General features: G+C 37.6%; 1 protein-coding gene across 1 annotated transcript in view; it reads right to left on the bottom strand.

The window, feature by feature from the left end:
- The window catches only part of CATSPERB (cation channel sperm associated auxiliary subunit beta), a 129,106-nt gene that overhangs the window by 86,581 nt on the left and 24,031 nt on the right, over positions 1–18,494 (bottom strand). The window contains exons 6-7 of the mRNA XM_082618973.1: positions 14,217–14,312; positions 1,247–1,396 (exon numbers count right to left, since the gene is read on the bottom strand). Coding sequence (XP_082475099.1) covers positions 1,247–1,396; positions 14,217–14,312 — 246 coding nt within the window. The remainder of the gene's footprint in view (positions 1–1,246; positions 1,397–14,216; positions 14,313–18,494) is intronic.

An 18,494-nucleotide genomic window follows, 5' to 3' on the forward strand; every position in this document is an offset into this window, starting at 1 on the left:
ATCCATGGAACAAAGGTAGAAAAGGAGGTTCCATCTGGTTGAGAGAGGAAAAAGAGACACAGGCTCTCTAAACTAATTCAGCACAATCAGGCACTCCAAGCTAGAGGTATCTAAAAGACTGCAAGACATTAGGAATTCAAAGAAATCTGGGGCAAGGCTATCTGTCTATTCCTATACCAGTGCATACTGCTTGAATCTATTACTTTATAATAAGTCATGGTAGGCAACCTATTGTGCTTTTTATTCTTCTTTAAAATTATGTTTGTTATTCATGTTGCTTTATTCTCCCACCTTAATTTTGGGATTGGCTTATCAATTTCCACACACACAAAATACTGCTGCAATTTTTCTTGGACTTGCATCAAACTGATTGATAAACTTGGAGAGAATTAACATATTTACTATACCAGAAGTTCCTGTTCATGAACATAAAATATCTTTTTTAGTCTTTTTTTATAGCCTTCATTAAAGTTTTATAATTTCTATACAACAGGCCTTGCAAGTCGTTTTTTGTTTATTTCTAGGTCCCTATTGGGGTTTATTACTTTCTGAATAGGACTTTTAAAATTATAATCTTTAATTACTCTTTGGTGGAGTGGTTTTTATATATTGTTAATATGTTCCTCAATTCCATAGCACTCCCATATTTGTTCTGATAGTTTGTTGATTCTTTTGGATTTTTATATAGATACACATATAATCTATGAGTAATAAAATTTTGTTTCTTATCTTTTAATTCTTTTTTTCCCTCATATTTATTAGATTTGGGGACTAGGAGGTCATCAATGACCTAAGAAAAACAAACTAGAACAAGATGATTAGTAATTGAAATGTGTAAGGATGCTATTAAATATTACAACAGTAACTGAAAAACACATATGTAACAAATAAAATAGTGTGATACCTTAGAACAACTTTACCTATTCACATATGGCAGGCATAGAAGATGGATTAGAAATGCAATGAATAATCTCTGGGAGGGAGGAACATATTAACAGAGGGCAGAGTATCAAGGAAATTTGGAGAGACACTAAAGTCACTAGTAACATGGCAAAAGTCACAGAGAAAAAAGTTTACCACACTAGCAAGTAGACAAGGGAAAGTGATGAAAAGTAAGTTCTTAGGTGTTTTTAGGAGACATTTTCACTCCATTACGCCTATGTGTTTAACTTGTACTGCCAGTTAAACATCACTGTAATAAAATACAAAACACCACCTCCAAATTTGAATAAAGCCGCAAACTTACCATCAACTGTTGTGTTCATAATGAAGCCAAGTAACACTACATCATTGGCACATGGGCACTTTGTCGTTTTGAGATCTACCACATGTGGATATAATTCACTAATGTCGTTTTTTGTCATTATAGTCCCAAGTTTCCACTGAAGAATAGGTTCTGTGGAAATCAAGTTTTGGTGTTTAAGTTGTAGCAGCACTCTTGAAAATAGAACACTACTGTTTTCTTTTTGTCTTTAAAAAGTTTTTTTTTAATTTTTATAAATTGAAATATAGTTGATTTACAATGTTGTCTTAATTACTGCTGTACAGCAAAGTGACTAAGTTATACATATACATACATTCTTTTTCATATTCTTTTCCACTATGGTTTATCACAGGCTTTTGAATATATTTCTCTGTGCTATATACAGTAGGACCTTGTTGTTTATTCATTCTAGATATATCAGTTTGCATCTGCTAATCCCAAACTCCCAATCCGTCCCTCTCCCACCCCGCTCCCCCTTGGCAACCAGCAGTCTATTCTCTATGTCCATGATTCTGTTTCTTAGGTAGGTTCATTTGTGTCATACTTTAGGTTCCACATATGTGATATCATATGATATTTGTCTTTCTCTGTCAGACTTACTTCACTTAGTACAATAATCTCTAGTTGCACCCATGTTGCTGTAAATGGCATTATTTCATTCTTTTTTATGACTGAGTGATATTCCATTGTATATATGTACCACATCTTCTTTATCCGTACATCTGTCAACAGACATTTAGGTTGTTTCCATGTCTTGGCTATTGTGAATAGTGCTTCTATGAACACAGGGGTGCATGTACCTTTTTGAATTATGGTTTTGTCTGGATATATGCCCAGGAGTGGGACTGCTGAATCATATGGTAGTTCTATTTTTAGTTTTCTGAGGAACTCCCATACTGTTTTCCACAGTGGCTGCACCAACTTACATTCCCACCAACAGTGTAGGAGGGTTCCCTTTTCTCCACACCCTCACCAGCATTTGTTATTCATAGACTTTTTAATGATGGCCATTCTGACCCACGTGAGGTGGTACCTCATTGTAGTTTTGATTTGCATTTCTCTGATAATTCATAACTGCTTTCTTTTATGGGTTTTGAAGGCACTATGTAAAGGAACTGTTCCATTGTTTTAAAAAATGGGTGTATTACCTCACTTTTCATCAGTTAAAAATAGGTTGTCGATTCTTATTTTCCTGAGTAGGAGGAATGAAGTCTAATTTCCTTGAAGGGGGCCTGGCAAGGTCATACTACAGAAGAGCAGGTGAGGTGGGAGATACTGCTTTGAACATCTTTGGAAAATACAATTGGCCACAGGATCCATCCCTAGAAATGGAGTTGCTGGATCACAGGGTTTGCACATTTATAGCATAGAGAATAACTTCTGCTTTGAGAGGCCACACATTTACTTTCTGTTCACTTTCCCAATCCCATAGAGAGCAGGAGATATATATATATATATAAATAAGAATAAATCTAGAAAAGCAATAGGGAACAGGGAAAGTTGTCATCAGTGGCCAAGACACTTAGAAGGATTTCTGGAAGATACAAAGGAGTTAGGGAGGGACAAACAGGAAAAACCAATCAGAGGTAGGACATCTCCAACCCTTTAACGCAGCAATCTACTCTTAGATATACAAAGGGTTGGAGCTGGATAAAGTGAATTTTTAAAGCATGAGAAATGGGAGGATTTTTTTTTTCTGAAAAAATGAGAAAAGAGAATACAAAAAGTAAGCAAGGACAGTTTGACAGAGTACTGTTGTTCGAATTTCAAAAATAGTCAAAGGACTTTCAAGAATAGAGACACAATCACTCTGTAGTTGTTTACATTTCTGCATGGTGACTCTCCTCCATCTCCTCATCAAATTTTCAATAAAATCTGCTACAAAACCAAAGACTTTAGGTGATATATGCTTCACTTTGTGCAAAGCAAGAAAAGGAGCTAAGTTTCCATCTGGGTTGACACAGTGTAGCACGGCGACAGCCAAGAAGAAGAAGAGACACAATTTATAACCAAACTAATTCACTCTGAAATTCAAAGAAATCTGGGGGAAGGCAGTTGACTTTCCAGGGTATAGCATATGTGTTCAATTAATGACCAGATCTTAAAGGACAGGGAGATTTGAGCTTGTATCTGGGACATGATTGCACTGAATCGAAAATGCCTCTTTACCCATGTGGTCTATTTTAAACGTTTTAAGAATGAGGGAGTGATCAAAAGTCTTGACTGCTGAGAAGCTACAAAGGAGACAGAAAAGTGACCAATGTGAAAGTGACTGGTGATTGTATTAAGAGCAATTTTAGTGGAGTAGTCTGGACTCTGGATCAGAGATGAGGAAGTAGGGACAATATTTTTCAACATCTCATTTGAGATAGGTAATGAAGAAAGGTTCCCAACTGTAACTCTAACCTTAATGTTTGATTGCCACTTCCCAATGTTTTCTCCTCACACCTTCAGCATCTCAGAAAATGATACCACAATCCACTTGATTGCTCAAGTAAGAAATCTAGGATTCATCCTTAATATCTGTGTCCTTCATCCCCAGTCCACCCAGAGGTCATATCAGCTCTACTTCCAAACTGTATCCTGAAGACTCTGACTTCTCACCATCTCCACTACTTGTCCCACAGCCCAAGTACCCCAGACCATCTCCTGCGTGGACTGTGGTGACAGCTGCCAACCAATTTCCTTTATTCCATTCTTATCCTCCTCCCTCGACAGTCAGTTCTCTACACAGCAGCCAAAGTGATCTTTTTCACAGAGCAGAAGTCGGAATTTATCACTGTCCTGCTTAAAATATTCCAGTGGCTTTTCATTATAATTAGAATAAAATCCACACACTTTACCGTGGTCTCTGCCAGTCTCTCTACACTCACCCCACACCACTTTGTCATTTACTGTGCCCCGACGACACTGGCCTCCTCTCTGCAGCTGCAACCTTTAAGAATTATTCATTCTCCACGGTGGCCGCACCCGATTTACATTCCCATCAACAGTGCACAAGGGTCCTTTTTCTCCACAGCCTTGCCAACACTTGTTATGTCTTGACTCTACAATAATAGTCATTCTGACAGGTGTGAGGTGATAGCTCACTGTAGTTCTGAGTTGCACTTCCCTGATGATCAGTGAGGTTGAGCATCTTTTCATGTGCCTGTTGGCCATCTGCATGTCTTCTTTGGAAAAAATGTCTATTCAGTTTTTCTGCCCATTTTTAAAATCAGGTTTTTCATTTTTTTTTATGTTGAGCTGTATGAGTTCTTTGCATATTTTTGATGTTAACGCCTTATCAGATATACCATTTGCAAATATCTTCTCCCATTCAGTAGGCTTTTGGTTTTGTTGATAATTTCCTTCGCTGTGCAAAAGCCTTTTACAATAGCTGATGCGGTCCCATTTGTTCTTGGCTTTGGTTTCCCTTGTGTGAGGAGAAAGATCCAAAAAAATACTGCTACAACTTATGTCAAAGACTGTACTGCCTACGTTTTCCTCTAGGAGTTTTATGGTTTCAGGTCTTACATTTATGTCTTTAATCCATTTTCAGGTATTTTTGTATAAGGTGTGAGAAATTAGTCCAGTTTGATTCTTTTGCCTGTAGCTTTCCAATTTTCCCAAAACTAATTATTGAAGAAGCTGTCTTCTCCCCCACTGTACATTCTTGCCTCCTTTTTTGTACAGTAGATGCATTGAACGCATAAGTATGGATTCATTTCTGGACTCTTGATTCTGTTCCATTGATCTATGTGTCTGATTTTTGAGCCAGTACCACAGTTTTAGTTACTATAACTTTACAGTACAACAATTTAAAATCAAGGAGCGTGATACCTCTAGCATTGTTCTCAAGATTGTTTTAATGGGGAAATATGTGTACATATAGCTGATTCACTTTGTGATACAGCAGAAACTAACACAACATTGTAAAGCAATTATACTCCAATAAAGATGTTAAAAAAAAAGATTGTTTGGGCTATTCAGGGTCTTTTGTGTTTCCATATATATTTTGAAATTACTTGTTCTACTTCTGTGAAAAATGCCATTAGTATTTTTTTAAACATCTTTATTGGAGTATAATTGCTTTGCAATGGTGTGTTAGTTTCTGCTGTAAAACAAAGTGAATCAGCTATACATATACATATATCCCAATATCTCCTCCCTCTTGCATCTCCCTCCCATACTCCCCATCCCACCTCTCTAGGTGGTCACAAAACACCAAGCTGTTCTCCCTGTGAATGCAGCTGCTTCCCACTAGCTATCTATTTTACATTTGGTAGTGTATATATGTCCATGCCATTCTTCTCACTTTATCCCAGGTTGCCCTTCCCCCTCCCCATGTCCTCAAGTCCATTCTCTACATGGGTGTCTTTATTCTTGTCCTGCCCCTAGGTTCTTCAGAATCATTTCTTTCTTTCTATTTTTTTTTAGATTCCATATATATATGTGTTAGCATATGGTATTTGATTTACTCTTTCTGACTTACTTAACTCTGTATGACAGATTCTAGGTCCACCACCTCACTATAAATAACTCAATTTCATTTCTTTTTATGGCTGAGTAATATTCCATTGTACATATGTGCCACATCTTCTTTATCCATTCCTCTGTCGATGGACACTTAGGCTGCTTCCATGTCCTGGCTATTGTAAATAGAGCTGCAATGAACATTGTGGGACATGGCTCTTTTTGAATTATAGTTTTCTCAGGGTATATACCCAGGAGTGGGATTGCTGGGTCATATGGTAATTCTGTTTTTAGTTTTTTAAGGAACCTCCATACTGTTCTCCATAGTGGCTGTATCAATTTACATTCCTACCAACAGTGCAAAAGGGTTCTCTTTTCTCCACATCCTCTCCAGCATTTATCATTTGTAGATTTTTTGATGATGGCCATTCTGACTGGTGTGAGGTGATACCTCACTGTAGTTTTCATTTCTCTAATGATTAGTGATATTGAGCATCCTTTCATGTGTTTGTTGGCAATCTGTATATCTTCGCTGGAGAAATGTCGATTTAGGTCTTCTGCCCATTTTTGGATTGGGTTGTGTGGGTTTTTTTTTTTTTTTTTGATATTGAGCTGTATTAGCTGCTTGTATATTTTGGAGTTTAATCCTTTAGTCATTGCTTCGTTTGCAAATATGTTCCCCCATTCTGAGGGTTGTCTTTTCATCTTGTTTATGGTTTCCTTTGCTGTGCAAAAGATTTTAAGTTTCATTAGGTCCCATTTGTTTATTTTTGTTTTTATTTCCATACCTCTAGGAGGTGGGTCAAAAAGGACCTTGCTGTGATTTATGTCATAGTGTTCTGCCTATGTTTTCCTTGAAGAGTTTTATAGTGTCTGGCCTTACATTTAGGTCTTTAATCAATTTTGAGTTTATTTTTGTGCATGGTGTTAGGGAGTGTTCTAATTTCATTGTTTTACATGTAGCTGTACAATTTTCCCAGCACCACTTATTGAAGAGACTGGCTTTTCTCCATTGTATACTCTTGCCTCCTTTATCAAAAATAAGGTGACTTTAGGTGGGTGGGTTTATCTCTGGGCTTTCTATCTTGTTCCATTGATCTATATTTCTGTTTCATGCCAGTACCATACTGTCTTGATTACCGTAGCTTTGTAGTATAGTCTGAAGTCAGGGAGCCACAATCCTCCAGCTCTGTGTTTCTTTCTCAAGGTTGCTTCGGCTATTCGGAGTCTTTTGTGTTTCCATACAAATTGTGCAAATTTTTGTTCTAGTTCTGTGGAAAATGCCATTGGTAGTTTGATAGGGATTGCATTGAATCTGTAGATTACTTTGGGTAGTATAGTCATTTTCACAGTGTTGATTCTTCCAATCCAAGAACATGGTATATCTCTCCATCTGTTTGTATCATCTTTAATTTCTTTCATCAGTGTCTTATAGTTTTCTGCATACAGGTCTTTTTTTCTCCCTAGGTAGGTTTATTCCTAGATATTTTATTCTTTTTGTTGCAGTGGTAAATGGGAGTGTTTCCTTAATTTCTCTTACAGATTTTTCATCATTAGTGTATAGGAATGCAAGAGATTTCTGTGCATTAATTTTGTATCCTGCTACTCTACGAAAATCACTGATTAGCTCTAGTAGTTTTCTGGTAGCATCTTTAGGATTCTCCATGTATAGTATCATGTCATCTGCAAACAGTGACAGTTTTGCTTCTTCTTTTCCGATCTGGATGCCTTTTATTTCTTTTTCTTCTCTGATTGCTGTGGCTAAAACTTCCAAAACTATGTTGAATAAGAGTGGTGAGAGTAGGCAACCTTGTCTTATTCCTGATCTTAGTGGAAATGGTTTCAGTTGTTCACCATTGAGAACAATGTTGGCTGTGGGTTTGTCATATATGGCCTTTATTATGTTGAGATAAGTTCCCTCTATGCTTACATTCTGGAGGGCTTTTATCATAAATGGGTGTTGAATTTTGTCAAAAGCTTTTTCTGCACCTATTGAGATACTCATATGGTTTTTATCCTTCAGTTTGTTAATATGGTATATCACATTGATTGATTTGCATATACTGAAGAATCCTTGCATTCCGGGGATAAACCCCACTTGATCATGGTGTATGATCCTTTTAATGTGCTGTTGGATTCTGTTTGCTAGCATTTTGTTGAGGATTTTTGCATCTATGTTCATCAGTGATATTGGCCTGTAGTTTTCTTTTTTTGTGATATCTTTGTCTGGTTTTGGTATCAGGGTGATGGTGGCCTCGTAGAATGAGTTTGGGAGTGTTCCTTCCTCTGCTATATTTTGGAAGAGTTTGAGAAGGATGGGTGTTACCTCTTCTGTAAATGTTTGATAGAATTCACCTGTGAATACATCTGGTCCTGGGTTTTTGTTTGTTGGAAGATTTTTAATCACAGTTTCAATTTCAGTGCTTGTGATTGGTCTGTTCATATTTTCTGTTTCTTCCAGGTTCAGTCTCAGAAGGTTGTGGTTTTCTGAGAATTTGTCCATTTCTTCCAGGTTGTCCATTTTATTAGCAAACAGTTGCTTGTAGTAATCTCTCATGATCCTCTGTATTTCTGCAGTGTCAGTTGTTACTTCTCCTTTTTCATTTCTAATTCTGTTGATTTCAGTCTTCTGTTTTTTCTTGATGAGTCTGGCTAATGGTTTATGAATTTTGTTTAACTTCTCAAAGAACCAGATTTTAGTTTTATTGATCTTTGCTATCATTTCCTTCACTTCTTTTTCATTTATTTCTGATCTGATCTTTATGATTTCTTTCCTCTTGCTAACTTTGGGGTTTTTTTTTTGTTCTTTCTCTAATTGCTTTAGATGTAAGGTTAGGTTGCTTATTTAAGATTTTCCCTGTTTCTTGAGGTAGGATTGTATTGCTATAAACTTCCCTCTTAGAACTGCTTTTGCTGCCTCCCATAGGTTTTCGGTTGTCATTGTCATTTGTTTCTAGGTATTTTTTTATTTCCTCTTTGATTTCTTCAGTGATCTCTTGGTTATTTAGTAGTGTACTGTTTAGCCTACACGTGTTTGTATTTTTTACAGATTTTTTCCTGTAATTGATATCTATTCTCATAGTGTTGTGGTCAGAAAAGATACTTGATATGATTTCAATTTTCTTAAATTTACCAAGGCTTGATTTTTGACCCAAGATATGATCTATCCTGGAGAATGTTCCATGAGCACTTGAGAAGAAAGTGTATTCTACTGTTTTTGGATAGAATGTCCTACAAATATTAAGTCCATCTTTTTTAATGTATCATTTACAGCTTGTGTTTCCTTATTTATTTTCATTTTGGATGATCTGTCCATTGGTGAAAGTGGGGTGTTAATGTCCCCTTCTATGATTGTGTTCCTGTCATTTCCCCTTTTATGGCTGTCAGCATTTGCCTTATTTATTGAGGTGCTCCTATGTTGGGTGCATAAATATTGACAATTGTTATATCTTTTTCTTGGATTGATCTCTTGATCATTATGTAGTGTCCTTCTTTGTCTCTTGTAATAGTCTTTGTTTTAAAGTCTATTTTGTCTGATAAGAGAATTGCTACTCTGTTTTTTTTTTTGATTTCCATTTGCATGGAATATCTTTTTCCATCCCCTCACTTTCAGTCTGTATGTGTCCCTAGGTCTGAAGTGGGTCTCTTGTAGACAGCATATATATGCATCTTGTTTTTGTATGCATTCAGCCAGTCTATATCTTTTGGTTGGAGCGTTTAATCCATTTGCATTTAAGGCAGTTATCGATATGTATATTCTTATTACCATTTTCTTAATCGTTTTGGGTTTGTCATTGTAGGTCTTTTCCTTTTCTTGTGTTTCCTGCCTAGAGAAGTTCCTTTAGCATGTGTTGTAAAGCTGGTTTGGTGATGCTGAATTCTTAGCTTTTGCTTGTCTGTAAAGGTTTTAATTTCTCTGTCTAATCTGAAGGAGTACCTTGCTGGGTAGAGTAATCTTAGTTGTAGGTTTTTCCCTTTCATCACTTTAAATATGTCCTGCCACTCCCTTTTGACTTGCAGCATTTCTGCTGAAAGATCAGCTGTTAACGTTATGGGGATTCTCTTGTATGTTATTTGTTGGTTTTCCCTTGCTGCTTTTAATATTTTTTCTTTGTATTTAATTTTCGATAGTTTGATTAATATGTGTCTTGGAGTGTTTCTCCTTGGATTTATCCTATATGGGATTCTCTGTGCCTCCTGGACTTGATTGTCTATTTCCTTTCCCATATTAGGGAAGTTCTCAACTATAATCTCTTCAAATATTTTCTTAGTCCCTTTTTTTTCTCTTCTTCTGGGACCCCTATAATTCAAATGTTGGCACATTTAATGTAGTCCTAGAGGTCTCTGAGACTGTCCTCAATTCGTTTCATTCTTTTTTCTTTATACTGCTCTGTGGTAGTTATTTCCACTATTTTATCTTCCAGGTCACTTATCCATTCTTCTGTCTCAGTTATTCTGCTATTGATTCCTTCTAGAGAATTTTAAATTTCATTTATTCTGTTGTTCATCGTTTGTTTGCTCTTTAGTTCTTCTAGGTCCTTGTTAAACATGTCTTGTATTTTCTCCATTCTATTTCCAAGAATTTGGATCACCTTTACTATCATTACTCTGAATTCTTTTTCAGGTAGACTATTTCCTCTTCATTTGTTTGGTCTGGTGGGTTTTTACCTTGCTCCTTCATTTGCTGTGTCTTTCTCTGTCTTCTCATTTTGGTTAACTTACTGTATTTGGGGTCTCCTTTTCGCAGGCTGCAGGTTTGTAGTTCCTGTTGTTTTTGGTGTCTGCCCCCGGTGGGTAAGGTTGGTTCAGTGGTTGTATAGGCTTTCTCATGGAGGGGACTGATGCCTGTATTCTGGTGGATGAGGTTGGATCTTGTCTTTCTGGTGGGCAGGACCAAGTCCAGTGATGTGATTTGGGGTGTCTGTGAACTTAATATGATTTTAGGCAGCCTCTATGCTAATGGGTGAAGTTGTGTTCCTGTGTTGCTAGTTGTTTGCCATAGGGTGTCCAGCACTGTAGCTTGCTGGTTATTGAGTAGAGCTGGGTCTTAGCATTGAGATGGAAATCTCTGGGAGAGCTTTAGCTGTTTGATATTGTGGGGCTGCAAGGTCTCTGGTGTACCAATGTCCTGAACTCGGCTCTCCCACCTAAGAGGCTCAGGCCTGACACCCAGCTGGAGGACCAAGACCCTGTCAGCCACATGGCTCAGAAGAAAAGGTAGAAAAAAAAGAGACAGACAGAAAGAAAGAAAAATAAAATGAAGTTATTAGGATAAAAAATATTGTTAAAAATAAAAAAAATTAAAAAGTAATAAAAAAAAGAAAGAAGAGAGCAACCAAACCAAAAAACTAATCCACCAGTGATAACAAGTGCTAAAAACTATACAAAAACAAACAAACAACAACAACAACAACAACAAAAAAAACAGAGAACCCTCGGAGAAATGGTAAAAGCAAAGCTATACGGACAAAAGTCACACAAAGAAGCATACACATCCACACTCAGAAAAAGAGAAAAAGGAAAAAAAAAAAAATATATATATATATACATATAAAAGGAAGAGAGCAACCAAATCAATGCACAAATCTACCAATGATAATAAGCTCTAAATATTAAACTAATTTAAACATAAAGCCAGAAACAAATTAGATGAAGAAAGCAAACCCCAAGTCTACAGTTTCTCCCAAAGTCCACTGCCTCAATTTTGGGATGATTCGTTGTCTATTCAGGTATTCCACAGATGCAGGGTATATGAAGTTGTGGAGATTTAATCTGCTGCTCCTGTGGCTGCTGGGAGAAATTTCCTTTTGTCTTCTTTGTTCGCACAGCTCCCAGGGTTCAGCTTTGGATTTGGCCCCGCCTCTGCCTGTAGGTCGTCTGAGGGTATCTGTTCCCCACCCAGATAGGACAGGGTTAAAATAGCAGCTGATTAGGGGGCTCGGCCCACTCAGGCTTGGGGGAGGGAGAGGTATGGAACGTGGGGCGACTCTGTGGTGGGAGAGGCTGGCATGACATTGTAACAGCCTGAGGCGTGCCATGCGTTCTCCCAGGGAAGTTGTCCCTGGAACATGGGACCCTGGCAGTGGCGGGCTGCACAGGCTCCTGGGAAGGGAGGTATGGATAGCGACATGTGCTTGTACACAGGCTTCTTGGTGGCTGCAGCAGCAGCCTTAGCATCTCATGCCCGTCTCTGGTGTCTGCACTGATAGTCACAGCTCGTGCCCGTCTCTGGAGCTCGTTTAGGCGGTGCTCTGAATCCCCTCTCCTCATGCACCCTGAAACAATGGTCTCTTGTCTCTTGGACAGGTCCAGAGTTTTTCCCAGACTCCCCATCAGCTAGCTGTGGCACACTAACCCCCTTCAAGCTGTGTTCACTCAGCCAGCCCCAGTCCTCTCCCTGGGATCTGACCTCCGAAGCCCAAGCCTCAGCTCTCAGCCCCCACCTGCCCCAGCGGGTGAGCAGACAAGCCTCTCAGGCTGGTGAGTGCTGGTCAGCACCAAGCCTCTGTGCGGGAATCTCTCTGCTTTGCCCTCTGCACCCTTGTTGCTGTACTCTCCTCCATGGCTCCGAAGCTTCCCCACTGCCCATCCCCTGTCTCTGCCAGTGAAGGGGCTTCCTAGTGTGTGGAAAGTTTTCCTCCTTCACAGCTCCCTCCCAGAGGTGCAAGTGTCATTCTTATTCTTTTGTCTCTGTTTTTCCTTTTTTTTTTCTGCCCTACTCAGGTACATGGGGAATTTATTGCCTTTTGGGAAGTCTGAGGTCTTCTGCCAGTGTTCAGTAGATGTTCTGTAGGAGTTGTTCCACATGTAGATGTATTTTTGATGTATTTGTAGGGAGGAAGGTGATCTCCATATCTTACTCCTCCTCTGTCTTGAAGTTCCCCCACACCATTAGTATTTTGACAGTGATTGCATTGAATCTGTAGATTGCTTTGGGCAGTATGGTCATTTTAACAATGTGAATTCTCGTGTTTTTTTTTTTAATCCATTCAGCCACTATGTTTTTATTGGAGCATTTAGTCCATTTGCATTTAAAGCAAAATTATTGATACGTATATATTTATTACCATTTTGTTCATTGTTTTCTAGTTTTGTTTTTTTTCTTTTTTCTCTTCCTCTCTTCTTCTTTTGCTCTCTTCCCTTGTGCCTGATGACTATCTTTAGTATTATGTTTGGATTCATTTCTCTTTTTTGTTTATCCATCATAGGTTTTTGGTTTGTGGGTTCCATGAGGTTCATATATAACAACCTACGTACATGATTATTTACATGATAATATACATGATTATTTTAAGTTGATGATCTCTTAAGTGAGTCTGACCCAGACTCTTTTCAAATTACTGCCTCTGCACTGAGACTCAGAGAATGTGAGATTTGGTGTGTGCCCTTTCAGAGCAGAGTCTCTGTTTCTCACAGCTCTCTGGCTCTCCCACACACAAGCCCCACTAGCTATCAAAGCCAGGTGTTCTGGGGGCTTGTCTTCCCAGTGCAGGACCCCTGGTCTAGGGCGCCTAATGTGAGGTTTGGACCCCTTGCTCCTTAGAGAGGACCTCTGCAAGTGTGATTATCCTCTCATTTGTGGGTTGCCAATCTGGGGATGTTGGTCTTGACTATACAGCCAAGAGAGACTGTACAGTCTCTACCCCTCCCACTCATCATATTTTGGTTCCTTCTTTATTTGCTTAGCTGTGGGAAATCTTTTTTGCTAGTCTTCTGGTCATTCTCATAGATAGTTGCTCTGTAAATAGTTGTAATTTTGGTGTGCCTATGGAAGGAGGTGAGCTCAGGTTGTCCTACTTCACCATTTTGGCCCTGGATCATCATTATTTTCTTAAAGCTACCCAGGTGTTTCTTTCCATAAGATGAAATATTTATTTTTACTCTGGCTTCTAGATAGCACCATATCAAAGTGGGTGCAAAAGAATAAAAGTAATAAGGGAAGTTGAGGAAAATGAGAATAAATACAACCTCCACGATGGAGGTTTTTTCTATATACTATGGCTGACCCCAAAATTGGGCTATAGATCAGACAATTGAAAAAGAAAAGCCTAGTCAGTTATATTCCTCAGTGCCCATAACCTTAAAACAACCAATTTTTTTATGAAGAAATACAAATGTTCTTACTAAGACTGAGCAAAACTTTTTGCTTGATGGTCCTCATAAAGTAGACTGTGATGCAATAAACAATATCTTCTATAACATCTTTATAGAAGATGCAAAAACTAACTCTATAAAGCCATTGTTTATGATGACCCCCCAATATGGCTATAGAAAACATGTATTTCCTTATTTCTATAGCACTCTTTACAGAGCTCTATTAACAATTACCCATGTGTATTTAATTCTTTGCCTCATCAGATTGTAAGCCCTTCAAGAGTCATGATCATCACTTATTTATCTATCTCTAGCACTTAGCACAGAGTCTGGCATATCATAGCTTACAAGGTTTCTTGAAAGAATATTACAAATTTTCACTTCACTTTTATCTACTGGCATTTACCTCGAACACTATCCAATAGTGTTCCTTCAGTAGTATAAATATTTAATCCATGTTGCAAAGTGATCCTTACTAACCATTCTTCTACAGCTGCAATATCTGTTTGAAAACAAAAGGCAAACAATCAGCTATTTTTTTCTATGTCATGTTGGTGAAATTTAAGACTATATGAACATTACCAACCACAATTACCTTTTATTTCCTAATCATTTTGATTGCATTTATATATGTTTTCCCAGCAAACATTTTGATGATAATATAAGGAAAAAAGAATTATGAAGTGATCTTACCAACACAGCAATGAACCCAGACAACAGTATTTTAGATCATAATTTTTCTCTAGAGCTCTTGTAGCTTGGTAAGAAGCAAATTGTGACACTTCAGGTGAAGTGGTATAATATTTTTTGAAAGTAGACCATGATTAATTAAAATATTTAGTATATCAGGAATTCCCTGGTGGTCCAGTGGTTAGGACTCTGCGCTTTCACTGCCCAGGGCACAGGTTCAATCCCTGGTTAGGGAACTAAGATCCCACAAACTGCGTGGCATGGCCAAAAATAAATAAAATAAAATAAAATAAATAGTATAAACCCTAGGGCAAACACCAAAAAATTTCTTTAAAGAATAATGAACCAATAGTTGAGACAAAACAGAATCATAAAAAATAATTAATATGGATGAAGAAAGAAAAAGAAAAGTAAATCAGAAGAGATAGAATAGAAAAAACCCTAATGCTAGATTTCAGTACAACCATACTAAAAATTGCATTAAATGTAAGTGGCCTAAAAATACTAATTAAAAGATAGATTTCCAGATTAGATGTGAAAACCAAGACTGAAAGATATGCTAACTCTCAGAAACCCACTTTAAATACAAAAGCATAACTGAGTTAAAAGTTAAAGAATGGGTTGGCCTGGGGAAGCCAAGGTGATGAACTCAGCCTGGGTGCTGCAGCAGTTGTACCCATAAGTCGAAGCTGAAACCAGGGTGTGCTCACGAAGAACATGCCTGACCCGAAGAGCTCAGCTGCACAAGCCCTCATGTCCATCCAGGCCTCTAGGTGGATCTATGCACCACCCTGGAGGGGATATGGCTCTTCTAGTGGCTGCTTAAACAGCTAAACAAGTAGATCAAGTGCTATTTATGCTTCGTGCTGTCACTGCTCTTTATTAAGCAATTCCTGGATTGGGGGAAAGATAATGGTGTGAGAAAATCTCCTATATGTTTCTACAAAAAGGAGCTTCCTGCATAACTGGCCAATACAATGAGAGAAGTCAATCTTCTGATGGGTAACAACTGGACTTCAGTGTGACTGATTCAAAGTTGGTATAGGCATAGCTTTCTTGAACTTCTGAAACATGAAAATAAGAGCCCTGAGAATCCACAGGTCTTGTATAACTTTCTACAAGTCTTGATAAAAATCACAAATAGAAACAACAATGTGGTTCCTATAATGGTACATGGAGTGATCGAATATAAGGGAAAGTATGGGTTTCATTAGCAGTAATAGCCAATATTTTCTGGATTGGTTTTATACCAACTGTATCTCTTTCCACATGCATATTAACTGGCACACACTTCTGTTTGGTGGTGATACTAATCCTGCTCATCCTAAACACACAGGAAATATTAATCCTACCTGTAATGTGGCTCATACAGTGAAAGATGTATATGAAGCAGCCAAGAGACTGTGTGAACTGTGTCAAGTGGTAGACCCAGAGCTGGAAGTTGAAGAGGTCAATACCAAAGCTCCAGGCAAACCTATTCAGGTAGTTTATGTGACCTCATATCTGTTTCATATGCTATTTAACAACTCAGTGAGAACAACAATAGAATTGCACCAAGAGTTACAGAAAAGAGGGCTATCTGGCTGTTAAAACCTTTGTTACTTTGGGTTAAGAAGACACATCCATTAGATCAGTGACTAAGGTGATGGTACCTATTCTGAAAAATAGCACCATAGTTATTCCACTGATCGAATGTTTATTTTCTCTATATCAGCTGGACATTTTCCATGGAGTCCTTCCTACAGCTACTCCTGTTCTTCCATTAAACTAGTAACTTGAGTAATTTTTCATTGTACCTTGCTGCAGTGTGGTTAGTGCCTGACATAGAAGAGCGTAGTCTCCCTATGGTTCTTGTAGCTTCATACCCTCTACCTCATTATTACAGAGTTGAGTGTCCACAGTCTCTTCAGGATTCTGAACTTCTTCCCCTTTCCAGACACAGCAGATACCTACTGTTGCTCTTTGTGACCAAGTATCATGCTTATCTCAGACTACCAATTAGGGCCCAAGGTATTTGGAAGTTAAAGACATCAGTTGAATCTACCTTGATAAGTCAGTATGCCAAGGTCCTTCCTCCCTTATATGCATCTCTCCTCCAATCTCTGGTTTAGATTTATGCCTTCCTCCACCATTGTGAGGCATCTGTACTTTTGTGTTAGATCGCACTCATTGATGTACTGATTTTACTTTAAATTTCACTTGTGTACTTCTATTCTGTTGCTTAATGTGTTCTAAAAGTTGTCTTGGGGAAAAAAGGTAAAAGAAAGAAAAAATATATCTTATGCAAACACTAATCAAAAGAAAAGTGTAATGGCTATATCAGTATCTGAAAAAGGAGACTTCAGATCAAGGTAATATCAAGAATAAAGAGGAAAAATACATATGATAAAGGGATCAATTCACTGAAAAGGTATGACAGCCCTAAATGTGCACACGCCTAACAGAGCTTCCAAATACATGAATCAAAAGCTGAAAAAACTGGGGATTTCCCTGGCAGTCTAGCGGTTAGAATTCCGGGCTTTCACTGCAGTGGCCCAGGTTCAATACCCGGTCGGGGAAATGAGATCCCACAAGCCGTGCAGCATGGCCAAAACAAACAAACAAAGAAACAAAAACCTAATAAAACTAAAAGGAGAAATAAACAAATCAACAATTATAGTTGGATATTTCAACACTCCTCTCTAAGTAACTGAGTAATGAGTGAGGATATAGAAAAGCTGAATAACACTATCAACCAACTGACCCAATCAACACTTATAGAGCACTCCAGTGAAAAACAGCAAAGTAAGTGTTTTTCAAGTTCACAGGGAAGATTCACCAAATAGGCCATAAAAACCATCTTAACAAATGATCATATAAAATATGTTCTCAGAACATAATAGAATTAATCTAGAAAAATCAGTAACAGAAAGATATCTGGAAAATCCCCAGATATATGGACATTTTACAACACATTTCTAAATAACCACAGGTCAAAGAGAAAGTGGCATGGGGAATTAGAAAATATTTTGAAAGAAAATGAAAACATAAAAATTTATGAGATGCAGATAAAGCAGAGCTAAAGAGAAATATATAGTAGTAAAATATTTATATTAAAAAAGAAAGATCTCAAATCAATTATCTGAAGCAGGGATTAAAAGTTAGTACTGGCCTTATAAAGTGTCAAATAGTAAATATTTGGGGTTTTGTGGGCCATATGGTCTCTGTCTCAACACTTCAACTCTGCCATGGTAGCCAACAGCAGCTATAGAAAACATAAATAAATGAGCACAGCTGTGTTCCAATAAAACTTATTTACAAAAACAGGCAGCAGACCGAATTTGGTCTGCAAACTGTAGTTTGCCACCCCCTGATCTAAAGGTCCCCAACATAAGAAACTAGAAAAAAAGGAGCAAATGAATCCCAAAGGAAGTAGAAGGATGAAACAGTGAAATCAATGAAATGAAGAACAGAAAAACAATAATCACAATCAATGAAATCTAAAGGTGCTTCTTTGAAAGGATCAATAATGTTGATGAACTTCCGTCAGATGAATCAAGAAGGAAATAAAGATGCAAATATCAATAAGATGAAATAGGGCACATCACTATAGACCCTTTAAGATTAATAAAAGAATATCACAAAAACACCTAAGTTACAAATTCAACAATTTAGATGAAATGGACAAGTTCCTTGAAAGATACAAACTGCTGAAACTCACTTCAGAAAAAAACAGAAAACTTGAATATTCCCATATCTATTAAGGAAATTGAATTTGTAGTTAAAATCCTTCCCACAAAGAAAACTCCACTGGTGAATCCCACCAAATATTTAGTGAAAAAAATGATACCAATTCTACAAAAGTTCTTCCATAATATAGGGGGGAACTCTTCTCAACTCATATTTATTTATGTATTTCCCTTTTTAGAAATGAGCTTTATTTCAATGCAATTTAGATCTAAAAGCCTACATACTTACTTTGTCCTCTGACCAGGTTTACCTACCAGTCAGGATT

This window comes from Mesoplodon mirus (assembly GCF_964341445.2).
Source record: "Mesoplodon mirus genome assembly, chromosome: 4".
NCBI classification, from domain to species: Eukaryota; Metazoa; Chordata; class Mammalia; order Artiodactyla; family Ziphiidae; genus Mesoplodon; species Mesoplodon mirus.